This window comes from Pristiophorus japonicus, chromosome 3 (assembly GCF_044704955.1).
Source record: "Pristiophorus japonicus isolate sPriJap1 chromosome 3, sPriJap1.hap1, whole genome shotgun sequence".
Lineage (NCBI taxonomy): Eukaryota > Metazoa > Chordata > Chondrichthyes > Pristiophoridae > Pristiophorus > Pristiophorus japonicus.
Genome location: NC_091979.1, coordinates 78,318,576 through 78,336,886, shown reverse-complemented (window position 1 = coordinate 78,336,886; position 18,311 = coordinate 78,318,576). Strand labels below are relative to the sequence as shown.

The 18,311-nt window shown below is 46.3% G+C and overlaps 1 protein-coding gene across 4 annotated transcripts in view; it reads right to left on the bottom strand.

The window, feature by feature from the left end:
• The window catches only part of cfap221 (cilia and flagella associated protein 221), a 431,960-nt gene that overhangs the window by 66,854 nt on the left and 346,795 nt on the right, over positions 1-18,311 (bottom strand). For all 4 annotated transcript variants that reach the window (XM_070874512.1, XM_070874515.1, XM_070874508.1 and 1 more), the window contains exons 18-19: positions 16,473-16,580; positions 358-549 (exon numbers count right to left, since the gene is read on the bottom strand). In XM_070874512.1, the coding sequence (XP_070730613.1) occupies positions 358-549; positions 16,473-16,580 (300 nt within the window). The remainder of the gene's footprint in view (positions 1-357; positions 550-16,472; positions 16,581-18,311) is intronic.

Here is an 18,311-nt window from a genome sequence, read left to right as displayed (position 1 = left end):
ACTCAGTATGAAGTTTTAATTGTTTTCACAAGTAGATAGCACTTTTAAAATATAGCTTTGGATCAGACTGGAGTTATATTGCAACTGGTTTATGAACTCAAAGTGTATAAGGTAGGTTTTTAGTGAAGGGTCTACATTTCTTGTCTTTTATTTGCTTGAGTTTTAGATTGGGAGCTGCTACTTAAATTATATTTTCACTTTTCTCATTGATGTGCACTCAAATCTGCTTCACATAAATTGCAACCTTATATTCTTCAAAATATAAGCATATTCACCATATTTTGTATTAGGGCAGGAAATAAAATAGGAAATAGCCCTAAGACAAGGTATAAAGTTATTTTTGCACTTACTACTTACAAACACATGTAGTGGATGATAGTCAGGCTGTCTAAGTAACACTCGGGGGGGTACTAAGGTTAAGGCACCAGCTGTTATTTTTTTATGTTCCTCTGAGGCTTCAAGGTGATGATCTATCTCAGGTTGCTCATCCAAATGTGCTTCAGTTTCAAGGTGTTTTTTCTCAGTTGGTGTATATAAGATGCACTCATCCTGTAAAATGAACATTAAGAATAAAATACTAAAAGTTTGATAATAGTACGATGTCAAGTATATTGGCCTGAAATTTGCAGTAGTAATAATGGGAAGGCTGTTCCAAAGATGGGCAGTTAAACACAGAAATCTGGAAATTGCTGTCATAGAGATATCCTGCTGCTCCACAAGATGCAATGTTAGAACATAAGAATTAGGAACAGGAGCAGGGCATCCAGCCCCTCAAGCCTGCTCCGCCATTCAAAAAGATCATGGCTGATCTGGCCGTGGACTCAGCTCCACTTACCCGCCCGCTCCCCATAATCCTTAATTCCCTTATTGGTTAAAAATCTATCTATCTGTGATTTGAATACATTCAATGAGCTAGCCTCAACTGCTTCCTTGGGCAGAGAATTCCACAGATTCACAACCCTCTGGGAGAAGAAATTTCTTCTCAACTCGGTTTTAAATTGGCTCCCCCGTATTTTGAGGCTGTGCCCCCTAGTTCTAGTCTCCCCGACCAGTGGAAACAACCTCTCTGCCTCTATCTTGTCTATCCCTTTCATTATTTTAAATGTTTCTATAAGATCACCCCTCATTCTTCTGAACTCCAACGAGTAAAGACCCAGTCTACTCAATCTATCATCATAAGGTAACCCCCTCATCTCCGGAATCAGCCTAGTGAATCGTCTCTGTACCTCCTCCAAAGCTAGTATATCCTTCCTTAAGTAAGGTGACCAAAATTGCACGCAGTACTCCAGGTGCAGATTCACCAATACCCTATACAGTTGCAGCATGACCTCCCTGCTTTTGTACTCCATCCCTCTCGCAATGAAGGCCAACATTCCATTCGCCTTCCTGATTACCTGCTGCGTCTGCAAACTAACTTTTTGGGATTCATGCACAAGGACCACCAGGTCCCTCTGCACTGCAGCATGTTGTAATTTCTCCCCATTCAAATAATATTCCCTTTTACTATTTTTTTTTCCAAGGTGGATGACCTCACATTTTCCAACATTGTATTCCATCTGCCAAACCTTAGCCCATTCGCTTAACCTATCTAAATCTCTTTGCGGCCTCTCTGTGTCCTCTACACAACCCGCTTTCCCACTAATCTTTGTGTCATCTGTAAATTTTGTTACATTACATTCTGTCCCCTCTTCCAGGTCATCTATGTATATTGTAAACAGTTGTGGTCCCAGCACCGATCCCTGTGGCACATCACTAACCACTGGTTTCCAACCCGAAAAGGACCCATTTATCCCGACTCTCTGCTTTTTGTTAGCCAGCCAATTCTCGATCCATGCTAATACATTTCCTCTGACTCCGCGTACCTTTATCTTCTGCAGTAACCTTTTGTGTGGCACCTTATCGAATGCCTTTTGGAAATCTAAATACACCACATCCATCGGTACACCTCTATCCACCATGCTCGTTATATCCTCAAAGAATTCCAGTAAATTAGTTTAACATGATTTCCCCTTCATGAATCCATGTTGCGTCTGCTTGATTGCACTATTCCTATCTAGATGTCCCGCTATTTCTTCCTTAATGATAGCTTCAAGCATTTTCCCCACTACAGATGTTAAACTAACTGGCCTATAGTTACCTGCCTTTTGTCTGCCCCATTTTTTAAACAGAGGCGTTACATTAGCAGCTTTCCAATCCGCTGGTACCTCCCCAGAGTCCAGAGAATTTTGGTAGATTATAACGAATGCATCTGCTATAACTTCCGCCATATCTTTTAATACCCTGGGATGCATTTCATCAGGACTTGTCTACCTTGAGTCCCATTAGCCTGTCCAGCACTACCTCCCTAGTGATAGTGATTGTCTCAAGATCCTCCCTTCCCACATTCCCGTGACCAGCAATTTTTGGCATGGTTTTTGTGTCTTCCACTGTGAAGACCGAAGCAAAATAATTGCTTAAGGTCTCAGCCATTTCCACATTTCCCATTATTAAATCCCCCTTCTCATCTTCAACATTTACTTTGGTCACTCTCTTCCGTTTTATATATCGGTAAAAGTTGCAGTCCTTGTAGATGGAATCAACATAGAAATCACTGATTTGTCGTGAACTTAAACTAATTACCCACTATTCTTGTTGTAAAGGTCGCTGTAAAATTTAAACCTTGTTCAATCAGGATGAACCGAGTTTTTAACGGTGTACTAAGTCACAATTAATGCTGAATAACCTCTCCAGCCCGCGTGTATTTTCCAATCTCCATTTTGCTTTCTGCACAATAATTCAAATGTGATTTATATTCCCTGATTTTTACTTCCGACTTTTCCATCTGCGAGAATTCTTCAATCTGATTGGCTGATCAGCCTGCCTGCCCTGTTGCTGGACACCAATGATCGACGTCAGAATAGAGAAAGTCTGTGCTCTACAGCCCGCTTAAATTTTGGAGGTAGCTTTTTTCCAGGTCAACGGCGAGCACAGTTCCTTTGCTGCTGACTGGAAAATCTGGGTCATTACGTTTCATTTTATCTAAAAATATCCTGATGAAGCACTTTGGGATATTTTTCTACAATAAAAGGACTGTATAAATGCAAACTGTTGGATAGATTTGCCAATTCTGGTTGGTGGCATTCTTGGAGGTTTGATCATGTGACATTCTGACCACGTCATTTTACCATGTGACATCTGCAAATTGCATTTATCTCATAATTGTAGTTCAGTTTCTTTGCTTGTGGTTTTGAGCAAGTGGCTGTTCATAGAATCATAGAAAATTATGGCACAAAAGGAGTACATTGTGTTAGTGTTGTTGTGCGAGAAGTTCAGACAACCAGGAGGTCACCCGTGAGCAGGCGAAGAAGGGAAACTGAGGGTGGGGAAGACGGGAAACCAAAGGTCGGGAGTGATTTGCAGAGGGGAAACCAGAGGTGGGAGGAGCTGTGATTCCACCAGTAACTAACAGTAACTCACTGAAACTGCACTGATAACTAGTAGTAACACCGATAATACTCAGATTCCCATCATAATCAACAGAAATACTCACTTATAATCTATATGTAGCAACAACACCAACTTGCACTTATAAAGCACATTTAGCATAGTAAAATGTCCCAAGTAATATGTGTAATACCCCAATATCCCACCTGTAACTAGTAGTATTCAGCCTGAAACTACAACCAGAATTCACCTACATTGAACAAGATACTCTCATGCTCCCTAGTCGATGGCACATTTTACATGCCCCATCTCTCTCATTACCTCCTTGAACTTCTGGTTGATGGTGACAACTCTGAACTGGAAGCCTCAATTAGGGTTGATCTGCACTTGGACTTTTACTAGTCAAAATCCGCCGACCTGAACCAAACTTGAGAGATCGAGCCCTCCCACCTTCTAAGCCCTTCAAGACGCTTGACTGTTCCCGGCACACCAGCCAGTGCAGGCTATCTGAGGTGGCTGGGTGGGGGGAGTCGGGAGGTGACATCATCGAACCGGAGGCTTCCCTGCGGCAGAAGCCAGTGACGTCATGGGGCGGTTGGGGGGCGGGGGGCAGCGGTGGGGCCGCTGCTGGATATTTAAATCGTAAAGATATCCTGGCTGCTAGCAGCAGTGCCCGGGAGATTTATGCCCCATTCTGGAAGAAACCCTGGCAATCTGCAAAGTTTTGTGACCCGAAGAAAGATCAAGGGTGTTTTATGTGAGGGGTGTAGATAATGATGGGTTTGAAGTACAGAGGGACAGTGCCTGTGAAAACATAGAAACATAGAAATTAGGTGCAGGAGTAGGCCATTCGGCCCTTCGAGCCTGCACCACCATTCAATAAGATCATGGCTGATCATTCCTTCAGTACCCCTTTCCTGCTTTCTCTCCATACCCCTTGATCCCCTTAGCCGTAAGGGCCAGATCTAACTCCCTTTTGAATATATCCAATAAACTGGCATCAACAACTCTCTGCGGCAGGGAATTCCACAGGTTAACAACTCTCTGAGTGAAGAAGTTTCTCCTCAACTCAGTCCTAAATGGCCTACCCCTTATTCTAAGACTGTATCCCCTGGTTCGGGAAGATTCTACCCGCATCTAACCTGTCCCATCCCGTCAGAATCTTATGTTTCTATGAGATCCCCTCTCATCCTTCTAAACTCCAATGTATAAAGGCCCAGTTGATCCAGTCTCTCCACATATGTCATCCCAGGAATCAATCTGGTGAACCTTCGCTTCACTCCCTCAATAGCAAGAATGTCCTTCCTCAGATTAGGAGACCAAAACTGAACACAATGTTCCAGGTGAGGCCTCACCAAGGCCCTGTACAACTGCAGTAAGACCTCCCTGCTCCTATACTCAAATCCCATAGATATGAAGGCCAACATACCATTTGCCGTCTTCACCGCCTGCTGTACCTGTATGCCAACTTTCAAAGACTGATGAACCATGACACCCAGGTCTCGTTGCACCTCCCCTTTTCCTATTCTGCCGCCATTCAGATAATATTCTGTCCTCGCGTTTTTGCCCCCAAAGTGGATAACCTCACATTTATCCACATTATACTGCATCTGCCATGCATTTGCCCACTCCCCTAACCTGTCCAAGTCACCCTGCAGCCTCTTAGCGTCCCCCTCAGTTCACACTGCCACCCAGTTTAGTGTCATCTGCAAACTTGGAGATATTACACTTAATTCCTTCATTCAAATCATGGATGTATATTGTAAAGAGCTGGGGTGCGAGCACTGAGCCCTGCGGCACTCCACTAGTCACTGCCTGCCATTCTGAAAAGGACCCGTTTATCCCGACTCTCGGCTTCCTGTCTGCCAACCAGTTCTCTATCCATGTCAGTATATTACCCCCAATACCATGTGCTTTGATTTTGCACACCAATCTCTTGTGTGGGACCTTGTCAAAAGACTTTCGAAAGTCCAAATACACCACATCCACTGGTTCTCCCTTGTCCACTCTACTAGTTACATCCTCAAAAAATTCCAGAAGATTTGTCAAGCATGATTTCCCTTTCATAAATCCATGCTGACTTGGACCGATCCTGTCACTGCTTTCCAAATGCGCTGCTATTTCATCTTTAATAATTGATTCCAACATTTTCCTCACTACTGATTTCAGACTAACCGGTCTATAATTACTTGCTTTCTCTCTCCCTCCCTTTTTAAAAAGTGTTGTTACATTAGCTACCCTCCAGTCCATAGGAACTGATCCAGAGTCGATAGACTGTTGGAAAACTATCACCAATGCATCCACTATTTCTAGGGCCACTTCCTTAAGTACTCTGGGATGTAGACTATCAGGCCCCGGGTAATTATCGGCCTTCAATCCCATCAATTTCCCTAACACAATTTCCCGCCTAATAAGGATATCCTTTAGTTCCTCCTTTTCACGAGACCTTCGGTCCCCTCGTACTTACGGAAGGTTATTTGTGTCTTCCTTCGTGAAGATAGAACCAAAGTATTTGTTCAATTGGTCTGCCATTTCTTTGTTCCGCATTATAAATTCACCTGAATCCAACTGTCTTCACTAATCTACAGAAGCTTTTGCAGTCAGTTTTTATGTTCCCGGCAAGCTTTTCTCGTACTCTATTTTCTTCCTCTTAATTAAACCCTTTGTCCTCCTCTGCTGAATTCTAAATTTCTCCCAGTCCTCAGGTTTGTTGCTTTTCCTAGCCAATTTATATGCCTCTTCCTTGGATTTAACACTGTTCTTAATTTTCCTTGTTAGCCACGGTTGAGCCACCTTCCCCATTTTATTTTTACTCCAGACAGGAATGTACAATTGCTGAAGTTCATCCATGTGATCTTTAAATGCTTGCCATTGCCTATCCACCGTCAACCCTTTAAGTATTATTTGGCAGTCTATTCTAGCCAATTCATGCTTCAAACCATCGAAGTTACCTTTCCTTAAGTTCAGGACCCTAGTTTCTGAATTAACTGTGTCACTCTCCATCTTAATAAAGAATTCTACCATGTTATGGTCATTCTTCCCCAAGGGGCCTCGCACAACAAGATTGCTAATTCGTCCTTTCTCATTACGCATCACCCAGTCTAGGATTTCCCGCTCCCTAGCTGATTTCTCGACATATTGGTCCAGAAAACCTCCCGAATACACTCCAGGAAATCCTCCTCTACCACATTGCTACCAGTTTGGTTAGCCCAATCAATATATCGATTAAAGTCACCCATGATAACTGCTGTATCTTTATTGCATACATCCCTAATTTCTTGTTTGATGCTGTCCCCAACCTTACTACTACTGTTTGGTGGTCTGTACACAACTCCCACTAGTGTTTTCTGCCCCTTGGTATTCCGTAGCTCCACTCATACCGATTCCACATCATCCAAGATAATGTCTTTTCTTACAATTGCATTAATTTCCTCTTTAACCAGCAATGCCACCCCGCCTTTTTTTCCTTTCTGTCTATCCTTCCTAAATGTTGAATACCCCTGGATGTTGAGTTCCCAGCCTTGGTCACCCTGGAGCCATGTCTCCGTGATGCCAATTACATCATACCCGTAAACTGCTATCTGCGCAGTTAATTCGTCCACCTTATTCTGAATACTCCTCGCATTGAGGTACAGAGCCTTCAGGTTTGTCTTTCGAACATACTTTTCCCCTTTAGAATTTTGGTGTAATGTGGCCCTTTTTGCTTTTTGCCTTAGGTTTCTCTGCCCTCCACTTTTACTTTTCTTCTTTCTATCTTTTGCTTCTGCCCCCATTCTACTTCCCTCTGTCTCCCTGCATAGGTTCCCATCCCCCTGCCATATTAGCTTAACTCCTCCCCAACAGCACTAGCAAATACTCCCCCTAGGACATTGGTTCCGATCCTGCCCGAAACCTTTGATGATGTCAGCTAGCATGGGGGCAGAGAAGGGGAGTTGGATGAGAGTGGAAGGGTCAGAAGTGTAGAGTTGAAGGATTTTGTTAGTCTTCGAAAAAGGATCCTTGTGTTATCCTCACCCTCCAGGATAATCTTGCAATAGTGCTGATTTTACCGAGGGCAATGTACTTAACATGGTCAAGTTACATGATGGAATGGCTGGACCAGTTGCGTATCAAATACTCGCTTGTTTGCACCTCTCAGACATGAGGGAGTGAAAATGAGGCCTTTAAAAGATAGAGTTGAGGTTGCAGTTGACAAAATCCACATGTGGCATGATGAATATAAGGCTAAATGCAAGGAACTTGGGAATTTGAGAGTATGTGACTTGGAAGATTTTTTTCTATAAGTGAATGGGCAAAACATTGAATTGGAAAACTGAAGGGGATGTGCCTGGTTAGGAAAATGAGGAACTAGTCAGCATAGCATTGTCGGTGATCCAAGCCATGGGTTCAGAGAGACTACAAGAGATTACGAGGCTGAAGAGATAGCCAAGAAAATAAATTGGGAAGTTTATATGAAGGTATGAATAAGAGGGGAAAGTGAATGAGGGCTGAGGAGAAATTTGAAAACAGAAAGGTTAGATTGAATCACATTCATTACAGAAATTAAGGGAAGAGAGAATAAGAAATACTTGCATTTATATAGAACCTCCAACATAGAAAAGCATCCAAAGACACTGAGCCAAGAAGATATTAGGAGGGGAGACCAAAAGCAAGATCAAAGTGGTGATTTTAAGGAGGGTCTTACAGGAGGAAAGGGCAGGAGAGGGGTTTAGGGAGGGAATTCAAAAGTATGGGGCCTCAGTGGCTGAAGGCACAACTGCCAATAGCAAAGGAAGTGGGGCTTGGACAAGAGGCCAGTATCTGAGGAGTGAACAGTTTAGGAAATTAAGCCTTGCATTTATATAGCGCCTTTCATGATCACAGGATGTCTCAAAGTGCTTTACAGCCAATGAAGTACTTTTGGGGGCCGACTTTGGTGGCTGCCTATATCTCAGCGGCCACCAGGCGGGAGGTCCATTTTTGGCTCCCACTGCTGCTGGGTCCTGTGAGGAGCCATTTTCGCCACTGTTGTGTGAGCGGGAATGGCAGTCAGCATCAGTCGGTGGGCGGGGGTGGGACTCGGCAGCAAATGTCATTAGAGTGCATTCGGTGGAGGCCTCTCCACTCGAGTATTTTCGGAGGGCCTCCACTGCGCATGCGTGGTACTTCGGTGTTTTTTTTTGTAGTTTTGGGGATGGGACCTGTCGTCCTTTTGTGGCCCTTGATGCTAATTGAGGAAGTGCTCATGGCCATAAAAGGAGAGCACTCAATTGCACCTGCGAGGAGAGAGGAGAGAGGAAACAGAGAAGAGAGGAGAGAGAGAGAGAGAGGAGAGAGACGAGACTGAGACGAGAGGAGAGAGACGAGAGGAGAGAGAGGAAAGAGAGAGAGGAGAAAGAGGAGACAGAGAAGAGGCGAGAGAGACGAGACTGAGACGAGAGGAGAGATACGAGAGGAGAGAGAGGAAAGAGAGAGAGGAGCGGAGACAGAGAAGAGAGGGGAGAGAGAGGAGAGAGACGAAAAAGAGAGGAGAGAGAGGCGAGAGAGGAAAGAGTTGGAGATTAGAGAACAGAGGTGGCATTGGAGAGGGGCCAGTCTGAGTTGCAGAGGGGGCAGTGTGACAAATTTATACCCAGACTCTTGAACAGCCATTCCTCTCATTATAGAGGATGAGTGGGCAGAAATTTTCAATGAAGATTGGCAAAACCAGGCCCAGAGCTCCGTGGTTCAATAAGCAGAAGTTGGAGGAGCTAGTGATAGAGGTGGAGCGCAGGTACAGAGAACCCACCCGGGACGGGCGTGGCAAGTCTCCACCAGCCCAATACTGACGTCTTTGGATGGGCATAGGTCAGGTAGTCAGTGCAATGGGCAATGTGGAGCGGGATGGGGACTAATGCTGTAAACAGTGGAATGATTTGGTGGCGGCAGTTAAAGTGAGCACAAATTTATTCGGCTCCTCCTGTCCAAGGCCAAAAAGGTTGTGCGCGAGATGTGTGTGTGTGTGTGTGTGTGGGAGTGTGTGTGTGGGCAGCATGAGCAAAGGGGGTAAAGGCTGCAATGTTTCTTTCTGCAGAGAAAACAAGCAGCCAAACAAGCAAGCCTGAGTGCGACCGGAGGGAACCCAGAAGATGTGGTCCAATTCACCAGACTGGAGGAGTGTGCGTTGGCATTGGTGGGTCATCACCGCATTCATAAGAACATAAGAAATAGGAGCAGGAGTAGGCCATTTGGCCCTTTGAGCCTGTTCCGCTATTCAATAACATCATGGGCTGATCTGATCATGGACTCAGCTCCACTTCCTTGCCCGCTCGCCATAACCCTTTATTCCCTTATCGCTCAAAATCTATCGATCTCCGCCTTAAATATATTCAATGATCCAGCCTCCACAGCTCTCTGGGGCAGAGAATTCCATAGATTGAGAACCCTCTGAGAGAAGAAATTTCTCCTCATCTCAGTTTTAAATGGGCGGCCCCTTATTCTAAGACTATGGGCTAGAACCTCCACTTTTGAGCTTCTCGCCCAAAAATGGGCGTTATTTCCGGTGTGGGCGGTAAAAAAGGGTTTTCAGATCGCCGGCTTCTTGCCCATTCTCAAAGCATCTAGTTTACATTTTTGAAAATGGGCGTTACCGTGAGCGATATCAAATGGGCGGTAACGTTAAATTTTTCTGACCTTCTGCTGTAAAGTGTGGCCGTCCTTAGCAACGGCATGGCAACGCTCGATTCCCGCGATTCTGGAGGTCAAGGGTCACCATGAAATGCGCAGAAGAGGAGACAGAGAGAGGGGGAGCTCAGAGGGACTGAAGGTGTGGCTGGGTGTGGTGTGGCTGCTTTGGGAGGAAGGAGGGAGACTTTAAAGCTTCACAGCAAGTAGGCAAACAAAAAGTAGCTGGTAAACAGCCACATATTTGACCGAATTTGCTCTATAATGGAGGGAGAGGAGGAGGCATCACAGCACACTGTGAAGACTGAGGCTGGAGAGAGCAGTGAGGTGGGAGAGGAGCACATTGGAGGCCGCAAAAGAGCCAGGAGGTTCTCGGATGAGGCAAATGTCTCTCCCCTGCAGGAGGTCGAGTCACACTGGGGTGATTTGACACAGGGAGGGCGTAGGAAGCCCAACCCAAAGGCCTACCAGAGGATATGGGCCGAGATAGCAGAGGTGGTCTCGTCGGCGACCAACGAGGTGCGTGAGGGCAACCAATGCCGCAAACGATGGAACCACCTTGTGGGATCCACAAGAGTAAGTATTACATTGATTTACACATACTTATGTATTTATATAATTTGATTTGTAACAGTCATGAGTGACTATCAGCAGATGTGAGGTCTTGAACTTTTACCGGGAATGTTTTACTCAAAACCTGCGGTCACGGTGTACGTCTTTAGGTAAAGAATGATAATAATCATAATAATCATGATTACATCTGTCTGTTATGTGTTGTATCAGTGTCTGTGACAGTACCTAGCAATGATATCACGCAATGATCTCATGCCATGTCGTTCTGTCACCTTTTACAGAGGAAGCTATCGACGATGAGGTCCATGCAGAGGCGAATGGGTGGGGGGGCCACCAGCGACATCACTGGCATGGGGAAGCACCCCTGGACAGCCATGAACGCATCTGCAGATCCTGGAGTGATGCAACGTGAATAAAGCTACACCAACTCATATCCGACAGTCTAAGAATAAGGGGTAAGCCATTTAGGACCGAGATGAGGAGAAACTTCTTCACTCAGAGAGTGGTTAACCTGTGGAATTCTCTACCGCAGAAAGTTGTTGAGGCCAGTTCGTTAGATGTATTCCAAAGGGAGTTAGATATGGCCCGTACAGCCAAAGGGATCAAAGGGTACGGAGAGAAAGCAGGAAAGGGGTACTGAGGTTGAATGATCAGCCATGATCTTATTGAATGGCGGTGCAGGCTCGAAGGGACGAATGGCCTGCTCCTGCACCTAATTTCTATGTTTCTATGTTTCTATGATTTCTAAATGTGTCATAGAAATAATGCTGGCCTAATGAAAATCATTGCAATCCACAGCTTGTTGAAAGTCATGAAATGTGATGTCTGCGATGATTTTGAGAGCGGTGGTGCTTTTGTCGTGCATATGCTGTGTGTAGCGCTGGACTCACCTTGTCACCCTAGCACCCCCTTCTCCTCTAACAACCTAATTTGAGTCTTGCAGCTCAGCCAGCAGCACGGCCCTGGACAAGGCCACAGAGGCCAGAAGGTGGGGGTGCGGGGCAGGAGTTGGCGGATGATCCTATTACATCTGATGCTGATGAGTCCTGATTGTCGCCCATCAATCCGCTGGGTCTGTTTTCGACGGATGAGAGCGCGGACTTTGAAGAACCTGCATTGCCACGCTTCCGAACCCATTCCACCCCAAGGCCATCTATTGGTCCTCCGGTCATTCCCGCCTCAACTCTGAAGGTGCCAGCCCCAAGCACCACTCCACAGGGCACCCCATTTGTCTCCAGAATGGCGCTGACCCCGCGGAGGCCTCCTGGATGTGGCAGGTCTGTTCCACAAGCACGACATGACAGTGGAGAGATGGTTCAGTTGTCCAGGAGGACTGTAGACATTGGTGACCAGCTCACCGAAGCTCACCTGGCCACCATGTCCGAGTACATTCCGCGCATGGCGGAGTCCCTGGATGCGATAGCCAGGAAGACTGCTGCCACAGCCCTCCCAGTGGTCCCAGAGTGTGGCACTCCACCCCTAGCCCCGCACCACCACTGCGAATGGCAGATGCGAGCAAGGACCAAGATCCTGTTTCTTCATCAGAGAATGTTGCCCCCTCGGCACCCCCTGCTCCCATACCCGTTCAACCAACGCATCTGCCTTCATCCCCCCAATGAGGCACCGCCTGAGGGGCTCCTCGGCCAGGTGACGTGGAGCGAGGAGGGGAAGGGATAGAGGTGGGGAGAAGAGGGGGGAAGGAAAGTGAGGTGCATGTGCGCAGGTGATGGCTATGTTATATCAGACATCTGGGTGTATCCAATTTGTTGCAATGTATGAGGGTTGGGGACCACGTTCTTGCTTTGCCTTTGTATTCTGTGTTGCTGGACATGTTAAACATGCGATTTACGTCAATGGTGGAAAAAGCGGGTGTTGGGTGTTATTGGCTGTGATACTTATGATTTCGGAGCAATGTTGGTATTAAACTTCTGTTATTGAACATAACTTTGTTGCGCATTGTCTCAGATAGCTGGACCGTTACACTGGTGATTCCTTACCATGAAAGGGTTACATACAATTTAACATCAATCAACGTAAACTTTAACTGGCACCAAGTTGATGGGCACCATTGATGTCTGAGCTGCACACACATAGCAGTGTATCAGCGTTGTCACTCACATCAGTCAAATCTTTCCGATATCAGCTCCTCACGTAAGGGTGGGATTTAACGAATGCCAGCCACACTGCTGGCGTCCGTCCCAGTTAGTTCCACTTTTTGTGGGCGGTTTTTTGAGCGGGTGATATGCTGGGCCATGTATGTGCGAGGTGGTGAAATTGACGGTGGACGATCTCCATGGTCGCTAGCTTGGGTAAATATGCTTTTTACGACAAATAACAGTCGCCGGGAGTTATTATTGAATCTTGGTGTTAAGTCCATGAGGAAAGTAATGCTGGGCGATAATATTGGCGTTGAAATTACCCATTCCGCTGATTCCACCCAAAAAAAGTGGGCGGGCGGTAATATTTTTTCTTGCCGTTAATCACATGGGAAAAGAACGCTCAGCGATAAGTCTCCTAAAAAAGCCTGTCAGTTTCCATTTTGTGCCAAAATGGGCGATATCTGGGCGTTATACGTCATTTCAGCGGTTAAATGGGCGTTAAGTGGGTGTTAAGTGGCCGTTAAGCAGGCAAAAAAAGTGGAGGTTCTAGCCCTATATCCCCTAGTTTTAGTTTCCCCTATGAGTGGAAATATCCTCTCTGCATCCACCTTGTCGAGCCCCCTCATTATCTTATATGTTTCAATAAGATCACCTCTCATTCTTCTGAACTCCAATGTGTACAGGCCCAACCTACTCAACCTATCTTCATAAGTCAACCCCCTCATCTCTGGAATCAACCGAGTGAAACTTCTCTGAACAGCCTCCAATGCAAGTATATCCTTCCTTCAATACAGAGACTAAAACTGCATGCAGTACTCCAGGTGTGGCCTTACCAATACCCTGTACAGTTGTAGCAGGACTTCTCTGCTTTTATACTCTATCCCCCTTGCAATAAAGGCCAACATTACATTTGACTTCCTGATTACTTGCTGTACCTGCATACTAACCTTTTGTGTTTCAAGCACAAGGATCCCCAGGTCCCTCTGTACTGCAGCATTTTGCAATTTTTCTCCTTTTAAATTATAATTTGCTTTTCTATTGGTTCTGCCAAAGTGGATAACCTCACATTTTCCCACATTATACTCCATCTGCCAAATTTTTGGCCACTCACTTAGCCTGTCTATATCCCTTTGCAGATTATTTGTGTCCTCCTCACATTTGTTTTCCCACGTATCTTTGTATCATCAGCAAACTTGGCTACATTACACTTGGTCCCTTCATCCAAGTCATTAATATAGATTGTAAATAGTTGAGGACACAGCACCGATCCCTGCGGCACCCCACTAGTCACTGTTTGCCAGCCGGAAAATTACACATTCATCCCAACTCTCTGTTTTCTGTTGGTTTGCCAATTCTCTATCCATGCTCATATATTACCCCCAACCCCATGAGCTTTTATCTTGTGCAGTAACCACCTTATTGAGTGCCTTCTGGAAATCCAAATACGCCACATCCACTGGTTCCCCCTTATCCACCTTGTTCATTACATCCTCAAAGAACTCCAGCAAATTTGTCAAACATGATTTCCCTTTCATAAAACTATGGTGACTCTGTTTGATTGAATCATGCTAACTACGAAAGTTTCTGCAGATGCGCTGCTGCCACAGGGTAAGGCTACACCCATCTCTGGTGTCAGCGACGCTCATGGCGTGAAAGTACTTGCAATGTTAAGGCACTCGCAGTTGAACGCACACTTTGTTGCCCAATATTGGTGTGGACATGTAGAGATGGAATTCCTTGCTGACATGTGAGATGGAACGACTCACATCTCACTTTCATCACCACCACCCCCTCTACAGACTGAAATTTTGTCCTCTACTTGCAGATGCTGAGTCGGACACCACGGATCTGGAGAGACCATCGACCTCTGGCCTTCACAGATGCCATCACACCCCAGTATCTCGCACCCCAACGTTCTGCACACCCGATGACATCAGATCTTTCCTGCACCCGAGCCCACATCATTCATGTCCACCGCTTCCCACCTCCGCCACCCAGGGCCAGGAAGAAGAGGAGAGAGAGGAGAGAGAAGGGCACATATTTGTACCCCTTTACCTGGAGGAGCCGAAAGCAGCTGACATCAGCCTCCTGCCAAGTCAGCCAAGTGTCCGCTGAATCTTTTCTCAGATTTCCTGGGATTTCCAACAGACTAAACTCAAGCAAGCTCAAGCAAGCACAGAGGCTGTGACTCAAAGGGAAGCAAGGCCCCACTACCCAGCAGCATTGATCAACCACCTGCGGATGCAGCACGGCTCACTCTAATGAACCAGATGGTGCAGCTATCAACCACCGGCGTGGAGGTAGGTTGCGAGATGCTGCAGACCATGGCTGGGATAGCTGGCAGCACCGCCACGTTTACCCAGCAACACGTTCAAAAGATGGAGTGCCTCCTCACAGTGTTGGTGCGTACAACAGAAACATTGAGGCCATAAGGCAGGAGATAGCTTCTGCATGCATGCTGCAAGCCCCGACCCCACACCCTCAAGGCAGACAGATGCGGAGAAGCAAGAGATCCCGGCGCCTTCGGATCTGTGCCCTACGTTCTCACCAATATGCACACGTGTGCACACATCCCGCTGCCCTCCTGCACAACTTCCTCAACCAGAGGCAGTGTGGAGCAGGGGAGGGTCACTCTGTCGTGTAGACATGGGGAGAAAGAGGAAATTGAGCATAGGTGAAAGGCGGGGAGCGGGGGCGGGGCAGGGAAAGTAAGGTGGTAGTGCCGGGTAGAGGGGCGGGTGTTGCTTCCTCGTGTAAATGTATGAATAATATCATTAATATTATGTAATGTTTGTCATTGTGCACTTGTAAATACATTCACATTGTTGACCCTCTGTTTGTGCGTGTGTCATTTTAACATCATGTGTGGTGCGTGCGCGTAACACACATCTGTCCCTCAGGTCATCTGCTTCATCAGGAATATCTTCCCATCCACATCTGACTGCATTGTATAATGGATCCTGTCATCAGGGCATCGCAAGACGACAATGAATGCAGGAAGGCTGCCATTCAATTACTCTAGTTTACCAAGTTGCAGGGCAGACCTTAAGGCTTGCACTTCAACCCTCTTTTTGCGAGTCCAAACATGGAGGAGCGCCACCCCTGAGATGACATGGTCATCAGTTACATTACAGTACATTGTGTGAGACAATTAATGAATCAGCTTGCGCCTCTATTAGTGCCCCAGAGGGGCGGTAACTGGTATGTAAATGAGTTCCAGCCAGGCGGCCAGAGTCCAGCACCCCGCCCGGGAGCGCGAGCCGGTGTGCAACGCCCCCGGTTTCAACAGCGCTATGATTTGCGTTTTGCGCTGACAATATAGCACCCCGTAGTGCGCCGTAGTGGGACCACCTGGGAAAGCGAATGTTCTGACCTGTTCCGGCGGCGGTGAGGGAAGAAATGACTACATGAGGTAAGTGTGTTTATTTGTCTTTATGGTTGGGTGAGCAAGGTATTGGGAATATTTTTTGTGATTTTTTTTGGCAATGTTTGTTTCCATGGAAGCCTCTTTTCGGGCGTTCTGAGGCCGGCTCTTTAGCAATGGATTTTTAGTTGCTCAGCCAGCCTAGTGCCCGAAGAGAGACGAGGAATGTCTCCCTTAGTGCTCTGCTCCACACTCAGGGCCTAGCTGCTGAATTTTGTGGATGCAGACGCAAACCATTTCCCAGCGCAAAATTTACCGCCTCGCCGCCATTATCGTCCAAATAGTATGCTAAATTAGATAATATTAATTACCTCTGCTCCTGATCTGAGGGGCCGTGACAATATTAATGGAAAATAATTGGCCGAACGATTTTGGGTGGAGTACAGATCGTATTCCATTTGTCTGTAACGTTGAAAAATCTGTAAAATTTATAAATTACATAAAGTAAAATGTTACATTAAAGAAGAGGCCTAAAAATAAATGATCACATTAACAGAAGAAATGAAACCCACCAAAATGGATATTTTCAGGTATTTTTGTTTCACATATTATTTTAACACTATTTCAAATGAATTAAAAACATAAATCAGACACTATGGCCGGAATTTTCCCATTGCCGAGTGTGCGGGTTTGGGGTTGGGTCGGCAGTAAAATTCCGGAAATTGCGAGCACATCGGAAACTCACTGTCATCCCGCCACCTCGCACATTTAACTCAGGCGGCTTTGAAGGCGCGACACAGACCCAATCGGGAGAGGCGGCGACCTCATTCAAGTCATTAGCTACTTGTTGAGAGACGCATAAAAGGGTTTTTAACACCAGCTTTTGAATTTTATTGCAGGAGCACGGGGTTCATGCAGCTCGGGTACCTTGCTTGTGAAGGGGAGGCAAAAGCCCAATGGCCATTGGCGAGTCCATTCATTGAGAGCTGGGAAAAGCACATAAATACTCCAACTTTACACCTCATTATTTGTCTCATGGAAAGGCTCTTGCTAACTACATTTTGCCCACAGATTTAGGTGGCAGCAGATTGCAGGTCATTTCTGAAGCCTCGGAAGCCACTCTCACCACTTTGCTCCTCAGTATCAGAACATTGAGGGATTAGCCCTCTGATCTCCACTTAACCTGTCATCTACTACATCATCATGGGTACTGCCTCACCTTGGCCCTCAGAATTGGACCAAGATGAGGCCCAACAGCAGTAGCCACACCAGTAGCAGCAGCCTTCTCCTCAATGACCACATGCTCCACAGGAGAGAGGGGGGCGCCACAGGGCTGCAGAGTGCTGGAGGCGATAACTCCAAACACAAGGTATACAGGCAGTTCCTCAACATGACTGAGCAGCAGTGCTTCAGGAGGCTCAGGCTATTGTGACAGGTCATCACAGGCATTTATAGTTTGCTGGAACAAGACCTGCTGCCCAGAGGTCCTGGTGGACATTCCTTACCAGTGGCTGTCAAAGTCACCACCGCCCTCAACTACTTTGTCTCAGGCTTCTTCCAGGGATCTGCAGCAGACATTTATGGGATCTCGTAGTCAACCGACCACAGATGCATCACTCAGGTGACCGATGCCATGTTTCACAAGTCAGCCAATTATGTCAACTTTGCCACTGATGAGGCCAATGTTACTGAGTGGGCACTGGCCTTTGCAGCTCTGACTGAGTTCCCACAGGTGTAGGACATCATCGACTGCAGACATGCGGCCATGAAGGCAATCCCTCATCACCCAGGAGTGTTTGTCAATCGTAAGGGCTTCAACTCCCTCAAGGTGCAGCTCGTCTGATAAAAAGATCATCATGCATGATCCCCCGGCAGCTGTCATGACTCTTTCGAGCTGCACCATTCCACCCTCCATCAACTCTTGGGATGTCCAAACAAATTACCGGCTGGCTGCTTGGAGGCATAAGAACATAACAACATAAGAAATAGGAACAGGAGTAGGCCATATGGCCCCTCGAGCCTGCTCCGTCATTCAATAAGGTCTTGGCTGATCTAATCATGGACTCAGCTCCACTTCCCCGCCTGCTCCCCATAACCCCTTATCACGCAAGAAACTGTCTATTTCTGTCTTAAATATATTCAATGTCCCAGCTTCCACAGCTCTCCAAGGCAGCAAATTCCACAGATTCCACAGAAGAAATTCCTCCTCA